At 46.2% G+C, this 19,644-nt stretch overlaps 3 protein-coding genes across 5 annotated transcripts in view; 2 read left to right on the top strand and 1 right to left on the bottom strand.

Annotated features, from left to right (window-relative positions):
* Positions 1-1,945: 1,945 nt before the first annotated feature.
* Positions 1,946-3,595, top strand: LOC308169476 (E3 ubiquitin-protein ligase TRIM35-like; the record flags this gene model as incomplete). The annotated part of the gene is made up of 2 exons (XM_080544157.1): positions 1,946-1,966; positions 2,087-3,595. 2 exons carry the CDS (start codon positions 1,946-1,948, stop codon positions 3,593-3,595), a joined length of 1,530 nt encoding a protein of 509 aa, XP_080400283.1.
* Positions 3,596-9,842: 6,247 nt separating this feature from the next.
* On the top strand, positions 9,843-15,632 carry chpf2 (chondroitin polymerizing factor 2; the record flags this gene model as incomplete). Of its 3 annotated transcripts, none has more annotated exons than XM_080543772.1 (4): positions 9,843-10,120; positions 11,715-12,291; positions 13,114-13,350; positions 14,355-15,632. In XM_080543772.1, 4 exons carry the CDS (start codon positions 9,843-9,845, stop codon positions 15,630-15,632), a joined length of 2,370 nt encoding a protein of 789 aa, XP_080399898.1. The 3 variants fall into 3 exon arrangements, with proteins under 3 accessions (XP_080399898.1, XP_080399899.1, XP_080399900.1); XM_080543773.1 differs by having other exon boundaries at positions 11,715-12,279; XM_080543774.1 differs by having other exon boundaries at positions 11,715-12,279; positions 13,168-13,350.
* A 2,706-nt stretch (positions 15,633-18,338) lies between these two features.
* smarcd3b (SWI/SNF related BAF chromatin remodeling complex subunit D3b) overlaps positions 18,339-19,644 on the bottom strand; it is a 32,009-nt gene continuing 30,703 nt past the window's right edge. The window contains 1 exon segment of the mRNA XM_080544306.1: positions 18,339-19,644. This exon segment is cut by the window's right edge and continues 2,490 nt beyond it. The gene's annotated coding sequence lies outside the window, so the exon portion shown is untranslated.

The raw sequence follows: 19,644 nt of genomic DNA on the forward strand, positions 1-19,644 counted from the left end.
GAAGTGACTAAGTAATTACGCAACTTAGTGAATACGGATTCACTAAATTGCGTAATTACATAATGTCACTTCCAGTAATTCCAGTAGCCGCCTACACAGTAAGAATGACAACCAACACATTATTACTATTACAAGTAAAACATTCTACATAGTCGTATAGTCACATAGGAGACATTTTATTCATTATGCGGTTAACACATTTCTAGCAAAAGCAAAAATGTTTATTTATTTATTATATTATATATTATATGTATTTATTTATTGGGCCTTAAAAGATAATAAATAAGTAAATTGCTGTTCAATATTTCAAAGACTTGAAGAGAGACAAGGTGTCATCAGTCCTCATTGGCTGTAGTTTCTGTTTCCATTAGACACAAAGTCATTATTTTATCATATAATTAAGTGTTATAATTAGAACATGGTTGAGAGGCTCGAAATCCAATAGTAGCGGTTGTCCAACCGGAAACTAACAACTTGCGTAGTAGCCACTGCGGGCATACAGTTGTCAGTGATGTTTCATATTTCGTAATATACATTTGTGAAAGTGGCTGAACAGCGAAGTTCAAGTGAGGGCAGATGAACTCGATTGACTGCGCCTTTCCAAAGCACGCGTCAGCATGGAGCGCCATTATCTGTTTATATATATAATTATAATGTATTCAAGGCATGGTCCTTTTGGCTCCTCCTCTATTCATCTCAGCAGTCATTTATATTTAATCTAATATTATATTTAATAAGACAGTTTTTGATATTTCAAATAATATTTCAACGCAGAGGCAATTCTGGAAATATTCAACTGTCCTACCTAACTAACCCCCACTCATCAACTAACTACCCTAGTAAAACCATACTAACTAACTACCCCCACTCACCACTAACTACCCCAGTAAAACCATACTACCTAACTACCCCAGTAAGACCATACTAACTAACTACCCAACCCCAGTAAAACCATACTAACTAACTACCCCCCACTCATCCACTAACTACCCCAGTAAAACCATACTAACTAACTACCCCCCACCACTCATCAACTAACTACCCCAGTAAATGTATGCACAATTATTAGTTCACTCTGATAAAAAAAAAAAACTCTTTCCTTTGCATTCTATTTTCATACGGGTGCACCAGTGAGAGCAATCTGGCTGACTAAGGCCTGGACTACACGTATATGGAGATTTTTTTAACCGGATATTTTTGTCCTCGTTTAAAAACAGTGTGGTATGGCAGCTGCTCTGTCTCTGACCGGAAGGCACTGCAACAGGTGATGGGCCTTCAGGAAAAGCGCTGTCTGCGGAGGGCGCAACGCAAGGCATCATTGAAGACACCTCACAACCAGTCACGGAATGTTTACATTCAAATTTCAGCAGACTAACTGCAATTTCAATTGTCTTCCATTAAAGTCATATTCAAAGGCAAACTAACTAACGACAAACTGTTTCTTGTGTTGCTTCTTCTTTCCTCAATGGGGAAGGACCATGGTGAGCTGCATTACAGACCAGAAGTGAAATCATTTAATGAACTAAAGGATTACTCTTTACATTACTCATCATATGTGTGTAATTAGGTGTAATTAAGTGGATCACAGAGATCTAAGTCTGAGATGGTCTGAGTTGGGTTCACTTTAGGGTTCTATTTCAGTTTGCTTTTATTCAGGACCCGATCTCTGTGATCCACTTCCTGTACATGACCTGGTGCACCCTGCCATATGTTTCATGGAGCGAGTGCAAAGTCTTCATCCAGTCATAAAACTGCTGTCCCCCTAGTCCCAGGACCAAGCAGGAGCCTTTATACATACACACACACATACACACACACACACACACACACACACACACACACACACACACAGTGACCCTTGCCTGTTGAGCAGGAAACAGTCGAGAGCAGAACTGAACCACACAGAAGGCTAACATTCAGCTCTCTGGTGCTGCCGTTCACGAGCATGATCCAGAACATTACATATGTATGACTCTCTAGAGGACTTAACACTCATTTACCATCACCGTCAACATTCAAAACAACCGCAAAGGAAGAAGCAACACCGTCAAAATCTGGATTTGACTTCCTACTGACTTCAACGCAGAGTTTTGAGAAGGGAACTTTCACCTCAGAAGCCATTACAGGGGAGACGGAGGTGGTGAGAGAATGGCATCTAAACCCTCTCTCTCTGAACGGGGATTTCTCCTGTCGTGTGTGCTGTGACATCTTCAAGGATCCTGTTGTCCTCCATTGTGGCCACAGCTTCTGTGAAACCTGTCTGCAGGAATGGTGGAAACAGAAAGACACTCAGGAATGTCCAATGTGCCGGAGAAAATCATCTGTGGACTATCCTCCTTTTAACCTGGTGTTAAAGAACCTGTGTGAGGCCTTCTTACAAGAGAGAAGTCAGAGAGCTGCAGCAGGGTCTGAGGTGCTCTGCAGTCAGAGTGCTGAGGCAGGGTCTGAGGTGCTGTGCAGTCTGCACGGTGAGACACTCAAGCTCTTCTGTCTGGAGGATAAACAGCTCATCTGTGTGGTGTGTCGAGATTCAAAACGGCATGAAAAACATGACTGTTGCCCAGCAGATGATCCTCTACTGGATCATAAGAGTGAACTCCAGACTGCACTGAAACCCTTAAAGGAGAAGCTGAAGACCTTTCAAGAGGTTCAATTGACTTGTGATAAAACAGCTAAACATATTGAGAGCCAGGCCCAGCGCACAGAGAGGCAGATGAAGGAGGAGTTTGAGAAGCTTCACCAGTTTCTACGAGACGAAGAGAGAGTCAGGATCGCTGCACTGAGGGAGGAAGAGGAGCAGAAGAGTCAGATGATGAAGAGGAAGATTGAGGGGCTGAGCAGAGAGATAGACACAATCAGAGCCATGGAGGAGGAGATAAAAGCTGATGACATCACATTCCTGCTGAACTTCAAGGCCTCCATGGACAGAGCCCAGAGCACACTGCCGGATCCAGAGAAGGTTTCAGGACCGCTGATAGACGTGGCAAAGCACCTGGGCAACCTGCAGTTCAGAGTCTGGGAGAAGATGCAGGGAATAGTGGAATACACTCCTGTGATTCTGGACCCCAACACTGCCCACCCACGTCTCATCCTGTCTGAGGATCTGACCAGTGTGACATACAGAGAAGAGAGACAGCAGCTTCCTGACAACCCAGAAAGGTTTGACTCCTTGTCCACAGTTGTCCTGGGCTCTGAGGGCTTTGACTCAGGGACACACAGCTGGGACGTTGAGGTGGGGGGGAGTACAGAATATGGCCTGGGTGTGATGACAGAGTCTTCAGGCCGGAAGGGCTCAGGCATTTGGGGTGGATCCTGGCGGCTTGGGTTTTATGTTCGGGGTTTTTTCACCCATGTTCCAGGTGGTCTATTCACTCCCCTCACAGTGAGCCAGAACCCCCAGAGGGTCAGAGTGCAGCTGGACTGGGACAGAGGAGAACTGTCATTCTCGGACCCTGACACTAACACACACCTACACACACTCACACACACTTTCACTGAGAAAGTATTTCCATTTATCAGGAACGCTTGTAACCGTCAGCCTCTGAGGGCGTTACCAGCGAAGGTGTCTGTATCCATGGTTACGCCCTCTGTCTAAATCAATGAATGAATGAATGAATGAATGGACTTTATTGTCATTGCTACAGTACAGGTACCAAACAACGAAATTTAGGATGGGTGGCTCCCCTGGTGTTAGGAAAGGGGGAAAAAAAAAACTTTTAGAAAAAGAATAAAATCACAAGAAGGTAAGGAGCTGGTTTACATAAATAAAGGCTATGTACACAATCCACTGTACTGTACTGCACAGATAGTCAACTAGGGTTGTCATATTGCACAAAAGTATTTTTTCACGTTATTTAAAGTGTCACAGTTTGCAGGCTTGAAATGTACATGTTTGTGCCTCAGCACTAGCTGCCATACAATCCGTCCAGACTGTCCTGGGCCCAGAACTTAGGCCTTTGCTGTGTTCAGGGCCTTGACGGTGATGAACTTACAGTACGTAATTTACGTAAGACCTTAGTGTTCCTCTGAGACATAGACAATCAAAGATCAATAACACTTACTAATGTCCTTAAAGCCAGTCAGCAAATATTTTGAGAAATGTAAAATTTGAATAAACTCTTTGATTATGATGTACAACTGTCGGACCTTATCATAACCATAACAGCAGGACAGGTAAATTATTTGTCTTCACTTTTTTGATTCTGTCTCTTTGTATGAACTGATGTTTGTGTCCCAATACAGATGGGCTTTTTGATTGAAAGAAAACAACAATGATTCAATAGCAGCAGATAAACATGTTAATCTCAATCACATTTATATCAAAGTTCAGTTGAATATGAACAAATAAATCTAAACTTCAACAGTATAACCAGACTACCCCTGTGTGTTGGTGTTTAACAGACTAACAGTCTAACCAGACTACATTGTTTTACATTTACATTTTTGGCATTTAGCAGACGCCTTATTCCAAAGCGACTTACAATCAATACATTTGAATGCTAAGCATTAGCTCAGTCCCGCAGTACTGCTCACGACCACACAGTGGAGACAAAGCTAACCTCTAAGCTAGAGACGCAGGATAAGAAAGAGACAGACAGGAAGAGAGCGGTGAGATTGACCCACTGACATGAGAGAGAGAGAGAGAGAGAGAGAGAGAGAGAGAGAGAGAGAGAGAGAGAGAGAGAGAGACTTAGAGAGAGGAGGGGGAGAGAGAGAGAGAGAGAGAGAGAGAGAGAGAGAGAGACTTAGAGAGAGAGGAGAACCTGGGCCATTTCTTCTGCCAGGGAGATGACATGCTGATAACACTCAAATATGTGTGTGTGTGTGCGTGTGTGCGTGTGTGTGTGTGTGTGTGTGTGTGTGTGTGTGTGTGAGCATGGGTGTGAAAGAGAGAGAGACAGAGAGAAAAACTTGGTTAGCTACACAATATTGTCAGTTAGATTGCTCCACAAGTCTGTCATCCTTTCCCTCATTTCCTGCAGACCAAAGATTTCAGAATACACAAATATGCACATGCACGGACATGCACGCACATGCGCCCCCCCCACCCCCCCACCAGCCAAATCTCTAAAGGGCCAAGTCAGCTTATAAATGAATTGCAGTCAGTTAAATTAACATAATTATACAGAACAAGGCTGGATGAGATGGATGTTTTTTAAGAAGATATGAAGTTGCTCTGTTTTAGAGTGAGATTTAATGAGATTTTAATGAGGTTTTAATTGGGAAAAGAAAACATTTTATATGTTTAGAAATCAATCAACATCACACTTTACACTCAAGAAAACATTACATCAAAGAAGCATAACATTATTCTTTCCACCTGGTGTTGGATGGCAGCGCGTGTCGGGCCGATGACGAGGGTGCAGAAACGCCACTTGAACATCTCGCTGATGAGCGTCCCCAGTGACAGCCTTCACGAACCACCAATTTGGGTCATAAATGATTACAAGCCAATCTCCACAATCACTGACACCAGTAGATATGTCTGTCCTAGTCCCGTCAGGACCACTCTGGGGGGTTCCTGCTCCATTTCCTCCATCAGCTGGCCACGTGTCCAAGTGTCCTTGAGCGAGGCGCTGAACCCCTAATTGCTCCATCGATGGCTCTGACACCCTTGCCTAGAGCATAAATACATTTCGTTGTACTCTGTGCAAATGATAAAGCTTGAATCCCCTTTCCTTTTCTTTTCTTTCTTTCCCATCGTGGTAGAGGGCCATCATCGTTCTCCTCAGCCTGTACCCTGGCGTGGGTGTTTGTTTACAGTCAACTGAGACCCACTTCGATTTCATATGATACCCTCACACACACCAGACTCAAGTCTTTGTCTCTTTCTCGTCTTTTACCCTCATGGGACTGCCGCAGTCTTGCATCCTCTCTCCTCCTTCCCTTTCTTCTTCTCCTCCCTTTCTTCTCCTCCTCCTCCCTCCATTCCTCGGCCTCCATCTCAGCCATGAGGATGAGGTCGGCCATGAACGGGTTGGAGGGGATCGCCGCCTTGACGTCCTGGATGGTCTCTGTGATGCCGTCTGTGCCGTCTCCATGGTAACGGGCAGGGCAGGACCATGGGGACAGGGAGCTGGAGGCGGGAGAGAGACGGGGTTTAGAGCACAGGCGTGTGTGTGTGTGTGTGTGTGGGGGGGGGGGGGTCCTACTCCAGGGGGAATGTCCCTGTAATTCGTAATTGTATAAATTGCTTTGGATTAAAAGCAACCTTGTTCAGATGGTCTGGGAAAGGATGCAAAAACTGTAGGGTTCTCACACATTCCTTCAAAGGCACAGCTTGTCCAGTTCTGACAAAATCATCAGCTTTGAAATGACCGCTACAGAGGACTGCAATGTAATTAGGCTTGGAACCCTTCCACCTGACAGCTATGGCCCAAGCTTTCCTTCGTCCAGGAGGATCTCTGGGGAACCTTTGACACAAACAAGGCCATCTCAAAACTACTTCTGGCATGTAGCTGATGTGCAATTTCATGTGCGGAAAAACACATTCCAGCCGATAATTTGTCTGTAAAGTAAATTATACCAAGAATGGAAGGACATTGTCCTCCGAACTAGTCTACTCGCGTTCTACTGAAAACGCATTGGTGGAGAGGATCTTGGTTCCTCCCCGTATACAGTTGCCCTATATACTGTACGTATTGGAAAGAGGAAGCATTTTATCTTCTTTTAGCTCTATACTCTAACAGTTTGGATTTGAAACCAAACTAACTCTAAATCAAACTACTATGATTCACCATTTCGAAATGACAACCCTTTTTATACATAGTCCCCCTATTTCTGGGAGCCAGTAGGCTAATGGAAAATTGGCTTCACAGGTGTTAGTCAGGTGTGTGGTCCGCCACACCAGTTGTGGCACAGCAGGCATAAAAGAGCTGTCAATGTCTAGTACTGATTCTTGCCTTAACGTTTTTCAATGGAGGTCCTTGATGGACCTCTGTAGTTGCCATGGTAACATAGTGACAGTTGGTTTACTGACCCACTTAGAGGATGCTCCAACAGTTTGGATTTGAAATCAAACTATTACTATGATTCACCATTTCGAAATGACAACCCTTTTTATACATAGTCGCCCTATTTCTGGGAACCAGTAATGGAAAATTGGCTTCACGTGTGTTAGTAAAGCTAGGGCTTAAGATGTGTTCCGCCACATCAGCTGTGCTGTGCAGACATAAAAGAGCTGTCAGTGTCTAGTACTGATTCTTGCCTTAACGTTTTTCTTTGGGAGTCTGCTATTGGTGTCTGTCAACATGAATACCAAAGAGGTGTCACTCACTGCAAGTCAAGGAAGTCATTATTGGGCTGAGAAATAATCAGAAAGAAACTATCATAAAGATATCCCAAACAACAGCAACAATAGTTTGGAACATCATCCAAAAGAAGAAAAACAGTGAGTTCAGCAATAGCAAATGGCCTGGTCAAAGGATGAGGAAGAATGCCAAAACGACTGTCCCACAGATCAGGAACAGTTGCCACCTTCTAGTGGAGAAATAACGGACGCCCTCCATGGCCCCGCTGCAAGTCCTACATAGTACATCTTCTCCTCCCTGGTGATGCAATGATTTTTGGGGGAATCCAATACACTGATACACACGGTTTGAAGTGCTTTATTGCAAGACAACATAACAAAAGCACTTACACCCATCCCTTATAATACAGGACGATTCAGGGCCAAAATGCTGGGGGGAAAAGCAAAAAAACAAACAAAACTCTGTCTGGTGGGGTCAATGGGTCGCCGATTTCAGCCAGCTATTGAAGAATTGTCACCCAAATATTGTGACAAATACTAAACGCGAGTGCTTCATTTTTAAATTATGGTTTTCCAATACTTTCAGAGCCCTAAAATATAGGGAGTATGTTTAAAAATGTTCGTTCTAAATGGTGAACCCAATCTAAAAATAAATAAATAACAACATTGAATTAAAGCTGCGAATCTCTACTTTGACCCCATAGGAATTGTTCGATTTCACTGTTGGAGTATAGAGTAAAAAGAAGACAAAATGCCTCCTCTTTCCAATACTTATGGAGAGCAACTGTACAAGGGGAGGAACCTGGATCTTCTCCTCCCATGCTTTCTGAGGAGTGAGTCCAGGACGGAGGAGAGGAGACGAGCCGTTCAGTTGAGGAAAAAGCAAATGTTGACATTAAGTCATTGATTCATATCACATGTACACACACGCTACTCAATTTACATCTCGTTGACATTTCATAGTGTAAAATCTTCTAATCTTGCATACTGAACACGGCTACTAAAAGGGTCGCAGTGTGACCGTTCGGACATGGCTTTGGTGTGTGTTTGCTGATCCTTCTCTAGACACGCAAGACATGCAAAGTCTTCATCCTGGCCATGCTTTGAAGCCAGGGCTGCCCAAGGTCTGATGACGTGTCTGCCTGGCAGAGTCGTGTGTGTGTGTGTGTGTGTGTGTGTGTGTGTGTGTGTGTGTGTGTGTGTGTGTGTGTGTGTGTGTGTGCGTGTGTGTGTGTGCGTGCGTGCGTGTGTGTGTGTGTGTGTGTGCACATGCGTGTGTGCGTGCGTGTCTGTGTGTGTGTATGTGTGTGCATGCGTGTCTGTGTGCGTGCTTGCGCGTGCGCGTGCATGTGTATCTGTCAGTGTGTGCGTGCGTGTGTGTGCGTGCGTGTGTGTGCATGTGTGTGGCTGTGTCCACATCTCTGGTCCACACACACACAAGCCCTCGTGCCGCTATTCCCCATCATCAGTAACGTGATCAAGCGCAGAGGGAGAGAGACAGACTGACTGCCCGCGAGAACAGACAGACAGACTGGGGATGTTTTCTTTCCTGATCTGAGGATTTTCTTTTTTTCTTTAACCAGGACCAGTGATTTATATTTGATTAGAGATTGTCTGCCCAGAGACCCTTCTTCTCTTACCTGGAGGCGGTGAATAAATAATAAATAAGTCACTTTGACAAATTTTTTTTTTTAGGGAAGTCAAGTTGCTGATGTTGGAGAAAACATCAATGGTGGAAGACTGGAAGTAGCTTAGCTGAGCTAGTGGATATACACACATGGACATGGATCTAATGTTACTGTACCAACACACATGGAGACATCAACAACAACAACATCCTCTTCGGATTTGTGTTTAGAGGATTTGTGAACGAAGAAGGCGGTCAAACTTCACAATAATAATAATGCTTCTGATTATTATGATGGCGTTTAACGTGAGCTAGCTGATGGCTAACACACACCAGTTACGACTCTTGATCGCGTATGTGTGATGATGGATCATGTTTTATTAGAAAGCCAGATGGATATTTCATTTGAGGATTGATTCACTTGATTTATTTGAACGTGAACGTTCTATTCTAGAACGCACGCTAACGCATGTGTCTAGCCAACCAACAAGACAATTACAATCTATTAGTTAACGTTATTAGCCAGCTAGCCAGGTTGTTTGTGTCCTAATTATATATAGAGAGAGAGTCGTACATCCTAATATGCTGCATGTCATGTGTCTCTAGTATTGCTGGACTCTTTCGATGATATCGATCGGATGGAGGATAGGAGAGTCACTTAGAAACGTGTCAATTTACCAGACTCTGTCACTGAATAGCTTGGCACCGTGGTGTCTTGGGGATTTGCTTGCTTGATTGAAATTCAACACCAACCCCGTCTGATGGTGGTGTAATATGAAACATGACATTGGATCTATTGGATTTATTTATCAAGAGGAAGGAATGACATGATGTTTTATGGATGTGTCTCTCTCTCTCTTCAGATGCATAGCTAAGGCTATGTAATGTAACACACTGGAATAATAACCCCCTACATTATTTCTACAAACTACACACTGAGGTCCACTGTGACTGTGAAGACCTACAATGCGTCTCTCCTCCTTCCTGGCCGTGTTCAGGCCTGCCCTCCCCCTGATCCTGGGTCTCTCTCTGGGGTGCAGCCTGAGCCTGTTGATGGTGTCCTGGACGCAGGGGGACACGGATGACTCCTGTGAAGATGACCTGAGCAACGGGGGGTCGTTTTTGGGGGGCCACAGGGGAGACCTTCAAGGTGACCCTCAGGGCGGGGACGGAGACGAGGACTTCCAGCCTCGTATCGTGCCCTATCACAAGGACCCCAACAAACCGCACAAGAAAGTCCTTAGGTTAGTATTTAGGGATGCAAAGGGGAATATGGTACTCCCCTCCCATACATCCTGTCAATGGATGGAGCTAATCGCTGAAGCACCCCTCTGCTTCACTGCTGCAGTACTGTGGATTCTGTTCGGCATGAAAACATGTTGCAGTGGGTTTCAGGGACGTTGTCATATCACACCACTACCATTTATTGTATGAAATAGAGCATTTGATTTATTTTGTGAAATCCTTTTCCAACGGTGGTCAGTTGAGTTTCAGAGTGCCAGCAGGGATATGGTGGACTGGTGGCTATTCCTGCAAACCTTTTTGCAACCCATCCACGTTGCCAACTTCATCATTGCTATGTGAAGAAGGCAGACCAACCATGACGTTTGCTGCTGCAGACGCATCACACTCTGTTCCCTAACGCAGGACTTACGCAGCACGTCTGTCTGCTTCCCAGGAATTGTCATTGTTAGGCTAGTTCACCCGTTTAATAGGCTTACGCTTTTATCCTGTCTACTGCATCTAAATCTCCACTATGAGATTATGTGGCGTAGAATAATGTACACTTCTGCTGGACAGAGATAACAATCTTTATACAAATGTAGCCAAAATAGCATTAAGCTAACAAAAAAGAACATTGTCAATGCTAACTATGACTCCTCCTCGCCTCTTTTAGGCCTATTTGTTGAAAAATAAATGAACATACGGTTGGTTTGATAATCCACCCTGTCTCGCTTCTCTTTGTGAATGACTTCACAAAGCTGATTATCTAGGCTGGGATGGTTAGAATTAGCCTTTTGGCTCCCAGACTGTCTGAAGACCCCACTTGTTTTAATAGTCTTACAATGTTGTTGTCACAAGGGATGGAGGCTAGTGTTTGTCATGTAGGCCACAAGCTAACGTCATTTATTAATGGTGTAAATCTTACAGAACAATTGACTTGAATAATACCAGCGAATGTATATACAAAAGGAGCTGTCAATGTCAACTTTGGCCATAAATCCCCTGGTCTTGCAGATGGTCAGAGTTAAGTCAGGGAGGGGAGTTCGTGTGAGTGAACCCAATGACATCCTCATAAAAACCAAGCCATCTGCATGAGTGGACAGTCTGCACTCTGACTCGATGCACTCTGACTCGAAGGTTATTTGACATAGGGTTAGTCATTCAGCACAGCTGTTATCCAGAGTGACTTGGAGTGCAAAATAACAGCATCCGCACACTCAAACACTGCACAAACAAAAACATTGTTTTCTTCAGTTCCAGCACCTCAGCAAAGTCTGATCGCGGATGAGCGGTGGTATTTCCACTATCCAGAGTGACTTAAAAAAGCGTTGTTTTGTTTGAATTCTCAGTTATACACAAACAATAGAACACCTGTGTGGCGGAGGGATCCATATAGTTAAAAGTCCCAGTGCTGTTATACTGTATATCGGCACTCACGGCATTCCTCTTGTCCAATCAAATGACTTGGTCGGAACTAACTGCTGTATAAAATATGTTTTAATATAAGCTGGTGTGCCTGAGAGAGGCACACACATAAGCATTGTGAGTTAGATCCTCGCTCCACACTGTGAATTGTTCATCTGTTGAACCTCCCTCCCTCTCTTCCTGGTTCAGGACCCGCTACATCCACACCGAGCTGGGCATCCGGGAGCACCTCCTGGTGGGTGTCCTGACCTCGCGCGCCACCCTCAACACCTTAGCCATGGCGGTGAACCGCACGGTGGCGCACCACTTCCACCGCACCTTCTTCTTCACGGGCCTGCGCAGCCCCAAGGTGCCCCACGGCATGACGGTGGTCGCCCACGGCGACGACCGCCCTGTGTGGTTGATGTACGAGACGGTCCGCCACCTGCACCAGCACTACGGCTCGGACTACGACTGGTTCTACCTGGCCCAGGACGACACCTACATCCAGGCCGAGCGGCTGTCGGAGCTGGTGGGCCACCTCAGCGCGGGCCAGGACCTCTACATGGGCCGGGCGGAGGAGTTCATAGGGGGGGAGGAGCGGGCGAGGTACTGCCACGGGGGATACGGGTACCTGCTCTCCCGGAGCCTGCTGGCCCGCCTGCAGCCCCACCTGGACACCTGCCGCAACGACATCCTCAGCGTCAGGCCCGACGAGTGGCTGGGGCGCTGCATCATCGACTACCTGGGGCTGAGCTGTGTGGAGGTGCATCAGGTGAGAGACCGAGTGGACAAAATACAGACAAACATGTCGTCCACCTTCTTAAAATAATGGCTTACGTCACTTTTGGGGAAAATTATGTTTTTGCCTAAATATCATATATTCTGTTGTATTCATATGGTTCAGTTTATTCTGAGCTGTGTGGAGGTGCATCAGGTAAGAGACTGGTAACTTGGGTGTTTATAGTGAGGGGGAGAGGGGGGGGTGTAAGATATAGAAGAAAAGTCAGGACAGACACTTATTTTGTTTGATATTGTAGGCTAATTGTATGTTTTTCATGTGTACTGCTTTGAAATAAACAATTGATTACAAAAAAGGTAAGTAGAGACTGAGGGGACATACGGAAAAAATGCCAAAAATACAGACAAACGTATCGTCACCTCGTTAAAAGTAATGGCTTAAGTCACTTTTGAGGAAAGTTATGTTTTTGCCTGAATATCATGTATTCAGTTGTGTTCATATGGTTCAGTTTATTCTGTTAAGCTCGCAAAACATAGAAAATATGACCTAAGCCATTATTTTAAGAAGGTGACGACATGTCATCCATATGCAACGGATTATTTCTAACCATGATTCACTGTGTAGTTTTTAGGGGTGGGCATCGACGATCGATAATTGATCGATAATTGATCGATAAGGATCTTGGTCGATCACAAAATAAAAAATTTGGTCGATCACAAAAAAAAAAAAAAAAAAAAAAAAAATTTTGTGATCGACCAAATGTTTTATTTTGTGATCGACCAAGATCCTTATCGATCAATTATCGATCGTCGATGCCCACCCCTAGAGTTTTCCAGCTCGTGCTGTGGTCCAGCATTGTGTCACCAGCCTCTGACTAACTATTCTGTCTCCCGCCCGCGCCGTGCCGTGTCTCCCCTAAAGGAGATGACGTATCGGTACTTTGAGCTGGGGAAGAACGCGGACCCGGAGCGCGAGGACAGCGCCCAGTTTAAGAACGCCTTCACCGTCCACCCGGTGTCAGAACCGAGCCTCATGTACCGTCTGCACAAGCGCTTCAGCCAGATAGAGCTGGATTGGACCTACCTCCAGATCAAACAGCTGCAGGTTGGTGTTTCATTGTGATGTCAGAAGGCAGGGTTCCCGCGCTGGTCTTAAAAAGCCTTAAAGTCCCAAATCCAGCAATCCGATTTATAAGGCCTAAAAAAGCCCCAAGTGCCAGTTATTAAATGAGGTGCTAGGTCTAAAAGATTAGATTAGCTTGTCCTGCAATGAAATCAGTCCGATCACATCTATTTATACGCGGAAATTAATCAAGCTGGAACCAAAAAAATATCCAAATTCGCTTCCTTTTTTGTCTGTTTGGCAGTGAAATCCCTAATTTCATCACCTCGAGGATGACAAAAAGCTCTGGTGTCTATATGGTGTCCCAAATAGGTCTAAAATTATATTCAAAGAGGTCTAAAAAGGTCTTATATTTGACATGTTGAAACTTGTAGGAACCCTGTGTGAGATCAGAAGGGATCTATATCTGCTCTGAGCTGGACTGAAAATAAGTTATTTTGGCTCCAAACTCTCAAAAGACAGAGCCTTTTAGCATTGTCAATGTTGTACTGTTTAGTCCATTATGTTGGTGTGACTGGTGAGTGGGTCCCGTGTGTGCAAATGTTCCATTTGCTTCCCTGCCTACCACGCCCAAGCAGAAATTCCTGTCTGACCTAATATAATAATTAAACATGTCAGCGTGAGAGAGTGCTAGAGTGCCAGAGTATTTCTGTCAAGACATGAGAAAGACATGTGAAATCTTGCCTCTCATCTTTCTTAATTAGATTGGACCTAGACCACAATAAAGATAGGCTGCATTTCTTTCCTTATTGGCATATACCAAGAGAGATTTTATTGAATGCCTTGAACCCACCCGAACCAACCCTGGCATTCACAAAGTTTTCAAAAATCAAAGAGAAAGTCTGCTAATATGAGATAATGGAACATATCTCAATACTTTTTGTTTGTGAATATGTCTCATTGTGGTTCGTTCCACGATGAGACATCATTGTGACATCACAACATCGTTCGTTCGTCTCATGGTTGTGGTTGGTGTTTTGGTCCAGGTCCAGATCAACAACCTCAGCGAGCTGACTCCCGAGGGGAAGGCCGGTGCCACGTGGCCCATCGGCGTCAACCCCCCCTTCCGGCCCAAGACCCGCTTCGAGGTCATCAACTGGGAGTACTTCACCGAGGAGCACATCTACTCCTGCACCGACTCCTCCCCCAAGTGCGAGCTGCGTGGCGCCGACCGGGCGGACGTGAGCGCCGTGCTGGAGACGGCCGTGGAACGCCTCAACGAACGCTACCAGCCCCAGTTGCGCTTCCGCAAGCGCCACCTCCTCAACGGCTACCGCCGCTTCGACCCCACGCGGGGGATGGAGTACGTCCTGGACCTGGCCCTGGAGGTCTACACCCAGAAGGGCCACAGCCAGGTCATCAGCAAGCGGGTCAGCCTCCTGCGGCCGCTCAGCGCCATCGAGATCATCCCCATGCCCTACGTGACGGAGGCCACGCGAGTCCAGGTCATCCTGCCCGTCACGGCGCGCGAGCAGGACTACGTGGGCAACTTCCTGGACATGTACGTGATGAACACCTTAGACACCCACGACAACGTCCTCCTCACCTTCCTGTTCATCTACGACCCGTTCGACGCCCAGCGGGTCAGCCAGGCGGACGTGTTCGCCGGCGTCAAGGCCATGATCGGCGAGGTGGAGAAGCGGTACGGCGACGTGAAGATCCCCTGGATCAGCGTGAAGACGGAGGTGCCGTCGCAGGTGAAGCTGATGGACATCATCTCCAAGAAGCACCCGGTGGACACGCTCTTCTTCCTGGCCGGCGTGTGGACCGAGGTCAACGCCGACTTCCTCAACCGCTGCCGCATGAACGCCATCAGCAACTGGCAGGTGTTCTTCCCCGTCCACTTCCAGGAGTTCAGCCCGGCCATCGTGTACCGCGACCAGCAGCCCTCAGCCGCCGCCTCGTCCCCCTTCTCCTCGGAGGCGCTCCGCGACGGCCGCTTCGACCGGCAGGTCTTCGAGGAGGCGTGCTTCTACAACGCCGACTACATGGCGGCGCGGACCAAAATGGCGGCCGACATCCTGGACAACGACGAGCTGCTGGAGAGCATGGACGTGTACGAGATCTTCGTGCGCTACTCGGGCCTGCACGTGTTCCGGGCGGTGGAGCCGGCGCTGGTGCAGAAGTACGTGCGCCGGGCGTGCAACCCGCGCTTCAGCGAGGACATCTACCACCGCTGCGTGCTGAGCAACCTGGAGGGGCTGGCGTCGCGCTCGCACCTGGCCATGGCGCTGTTCGAGCAGGAGCAGGCCAACAGCACCTAGAGCACCTAGAGACACGGTCCACTCCACACTCCACACAAGCAGTGGTTTTTTCCCTTCCTAACCATTGAATAGGCTAATTATGTCTAAAGACAATTGTGGTGAAATGGAAATGCAAACTCTGAAAAAGCTGATTTTTGGGGGCTCCTCTGCTCCTCGTCTAAGAAAATATCTACAGTCCACTCCAGTGACTCCACACAAGCAGTGTTTTTTCTCTTCCTAACCATTGAATAGGCTGATTATGTCTAAAGACAATTGTGGTGAAATGGAAATGCAAACTCTGAAAAGCAGATCTTGGGGGCTCCTCTGAGTCTGCTCCTCCTAAGAAAAAGATGTGAGGGAATCACTGGCACTCCCAACCAATAGGACATGGTGTCCCTTCTGCCTTTATAAACTACTGTACAGTAACAAAAAAAGTCTTGTGAATGGGGAAAATCACTCCAAATGAACCCCAAAACCAAGGACCGATATCTATGTGTGTGTGTGTGACCTCAAGTCGACAGAGACTAAAGGAGGCTATACGAGTTTTGTTACGACTTGTATTGCTGTGAACTGAAGCGGACCTCCCGTGCTTGCACTCCAACTGAAGCCCCCAGGGAAGATTCTATCTGGGGGTGGTGATGAATGAACAATGAACCGCATTGACGTCTGATATTTCTAATATTTTTGTTTTTGCCTTGAGAAAAAAAAAACCTTGAGCCATAAGTCTTCCTTTGTGATTGTGATGGTTTTAAAATGCTAATACTGGAATTAAACAGAAGCCATTGACTGTCGACTGTCTATTTGTATTTTCTTCCTCCCATTGATGTTCTAGTAAATATCTGCAGATGGCGGCGGCGTTTCATGTGAGTGTAGACAGACGAAATCTGGTTTGGTTTTTCGATGCTGACCCACTGGGACTCATTTCCTCCAGTCTTGCTTTCTGTGGAGTTCGTGGCTAACTTGAAACACGGCTTGTTCACTGCTGGTCTCGAATAGTCAACACAAAATAACCTTTTGTCGGACCTTAGGCCACACGCCTCTCTCTTTGAGAGTCGATGCATACCTCGCAAGTTACGACAGAATTCGCAGGCAAGGAAGTGAATGTTTCATGAGGTTCCAGAAGTTTAATATGGCTCTCTCTCACGCTCTCTCATTCTCTCTCTCACACTCTCTCTCTCTCACACTCTCTCTCTCTCTCCCTCTCTCACACTCTCTCTCTCTCTCTCTCACTCACTCTCTCTCTCTCACACACTCTCTCACTCTCTCTCACTCTCTCCCTCTCTCTCTCTCTCACACTCTCTCTCACACTCTCTCTCCCTCTCTCTCTCTCTCTCTCACACTCTCTCTCTCTCGCTCTCTCTCTCTCTCACTCTCTCTCTCTCGCTCTCTCTCTCACACACTCTCTCTCACTCTCTCACACTCTCTCACTCTCACACTCTTACTCGGTTTTGTATTCTGCTGCCAGCTTGCCTCAGAGAGCTCTGAGGCAGCACCCTCGGGCAGTGTACAGTTTGTACCGAAGCAGCAGTCTGCCTCTTCACATTAAATCACTAATCCTCCACCCCTACCGGGGCCTCCCTGGATTCCCTGGACAGGAATTCTGTACACATGTGTCTTCAGGGAGGGGTAGCGGGTTCAACCTAGAAGGGTTGCTTCTGTCCACTTGGCCCGGATCCAAAAGGCAAAGGCGGACGGTGGGGAGGTGGGGGCTGTTCCTCCACAGCGGGGTGGGTGCAGAGCTGAATGGGCCACTTCACAACCCCCACCCTACCCCGCCCCCCTCCCACTCACAAGCAAGGGCAGAGAGGATTGCACCTATGAGAGATGTCAGTCCAGGCTGGGGCGGAGGGAGGGGAGTGAAAGGGAGGGAGGGAGGGATGGGAGTGATAGGGAGGGAGGGATGGGAGTGGGAGGGAGGGAGGGGGGAGTGAAAGGAGCTCTTTCTGAAGGTAGTAGGAGCGGCCGTATTACAGCATGCCCTCGTGTGGAAAAGTCGCCACCTGTTTCCCTAGCGGTGGAGTCAGTCAACAGTAAAGCGACTGTCTGCGTCTCAGAGGAGCGTGTTGCTCATGCCTGGAGAGGACTGCTGCTGGACAGATGACTCACTCATGACCGTTCGCTAACAAAGATGTATGCTGCCTAAACGTAAAAAAAAAAAACTACCACTGTATCTGTATGAGCCTGTATGGATTTAGGAATAATGGTTGTGTGTCATATTGTCTTTGACCGATCGATGAGTTTCTGATCGGAAGTAAATGTCGTTAGGCCTCATAGCATAATTGAATAGCCAGAAAGTTATATTTTGGCCAAATTGAGATATCTGCCTAACTCTACTCTCCTAACACTGCTGATTCACTGTGCATTATTGCCTCTATGACATCAGCCTATCAGAATGCTTGTTACATTCCAAAATCACTATCTATCTGCCCAAGTCATCTCTTTGACAGGCATTTTTATTTGATTTTTTGGGACACTACGTACAAAGATGACTCGGCTGACCACAAGTGAAGATTGACTTAGCATAGCAATTATGCTATGAGGCTAACCATATTGAAAGGCCGTAGATGAAAGTTGGACTGTGATGACTATGATCATATCCCAGGTCAGAGACCAACATGGAATTAGACAGTTGTTGGCCAGACAGTTGATCTCTTCTTCAGTGCTGTGCCACTCCCTTACGGGAAAGAAAACACACATTTCAGACGTCATGGCATTTACAAACTTTGGCAAGCGCTTCTTTATTTACATCCAAGCTGTCTCACAATGTCATAGCTGTAGTTTCAGTCGTCTTTTTCTCTTTTTTTCTCTTTTATTTGTAGAATGGGGGGAGGTGACCCAACATATTTGTACAAGTGTCTACACGGTGGTGACCCGACAGACAGGAACGGGAGGAGAGAGAGAGAGAGCTGTGAGGAGCTCTACAAACCCATGCAAGGACACAAAACCAGACCAAACCAACTTGAGCAGAACTTGGTAGACAAGTGACAAATGCTATCTATCAGAAAGGAGAGAGAGAAGCACACAATTAAATGGTCCGATATATCAGATGTGGTCAGATGACAACATGGTTTTCCATAATGTAGACTGATTAGGTGCCCATAAGTTGGGGACGTTCTACAGCCAGTGATGCTCCTCATGCTCCATAACTGTGACTGGCCCCACACCACACAAGAATAAGTCTGGGTCAAACACTAGCATGTACTAGAGGCTTCTAATAGTTGTCATCGTTTTAGAAAATGGTTGCCAGATCCAGTGCAGTGCTCTTCAGAGCCACCTCCATGCGGTTTGTGTGAGGATATTTACAGTACATGTCCCAGTTTTTTTGAAATGTATAAAAACCTCTCCATGCAGCATGCATAGGTTCTTCATGAAATCCAACCTCCCTCGAGCTAGGATCTCACCTAGTAGGGTTGACAAGAATCTCGACAGTTTGCGTTACAAGAATGCACTTGATGTGAATGAACAGTACAGATGGGACAGTAGTGACTTACTTCAGATTAGAAGCTGACTTTGTGAGCAGGCTCTTCACACCTGACAATAATACACACAGGTGCCATAAAAAGGCTAAAAACTAGAAGGAACACAGAACTGAGTTGTAAGCACAGTAAGAGATGGGCAATTAAAGAAGTGGATCACACATCTCACTCACAGCACTCAGTTCCGGCCCCAAAAGACAACAAGATGGACCTAAAATAACCCAAACACACACACACACAGACACACACCTCCCCAAAAATACACAGAGGGACACTAACATCCTTGTCCTACCTATGGACTCCTCCATCCCACCCTGGCCCCTTCCTTAAACAAACACACACACACACACACACACAAACAAACAAACAAACAAACAGACAGACAGGTCGTATGCTGTACAGTTGCTCTCCCTCAAGGGAAAAAAACATATTTACATTCACATAATCTCTCCTTAAAAAACGTCTTCATATTAACCCTTCTTCAGTTTTCTACAGTTAGCGGAGCTTTATCAAGCTGTGACCAACTGAATCACAGTTGTTCGATTGTTCATTGTCAG

This window comes from Nansenia antarctica (genome assembly GCF_963989245.1).
Source record: "Nansenia antarctica genome assembly, chromosome: 13".
Taxonomy (NCBI): Eukaryota; Metazoa; Chordata; class Actinopteri; order Argentiniformes; family Microstomatidae; genus Nansenia; species Nansenia antarctica.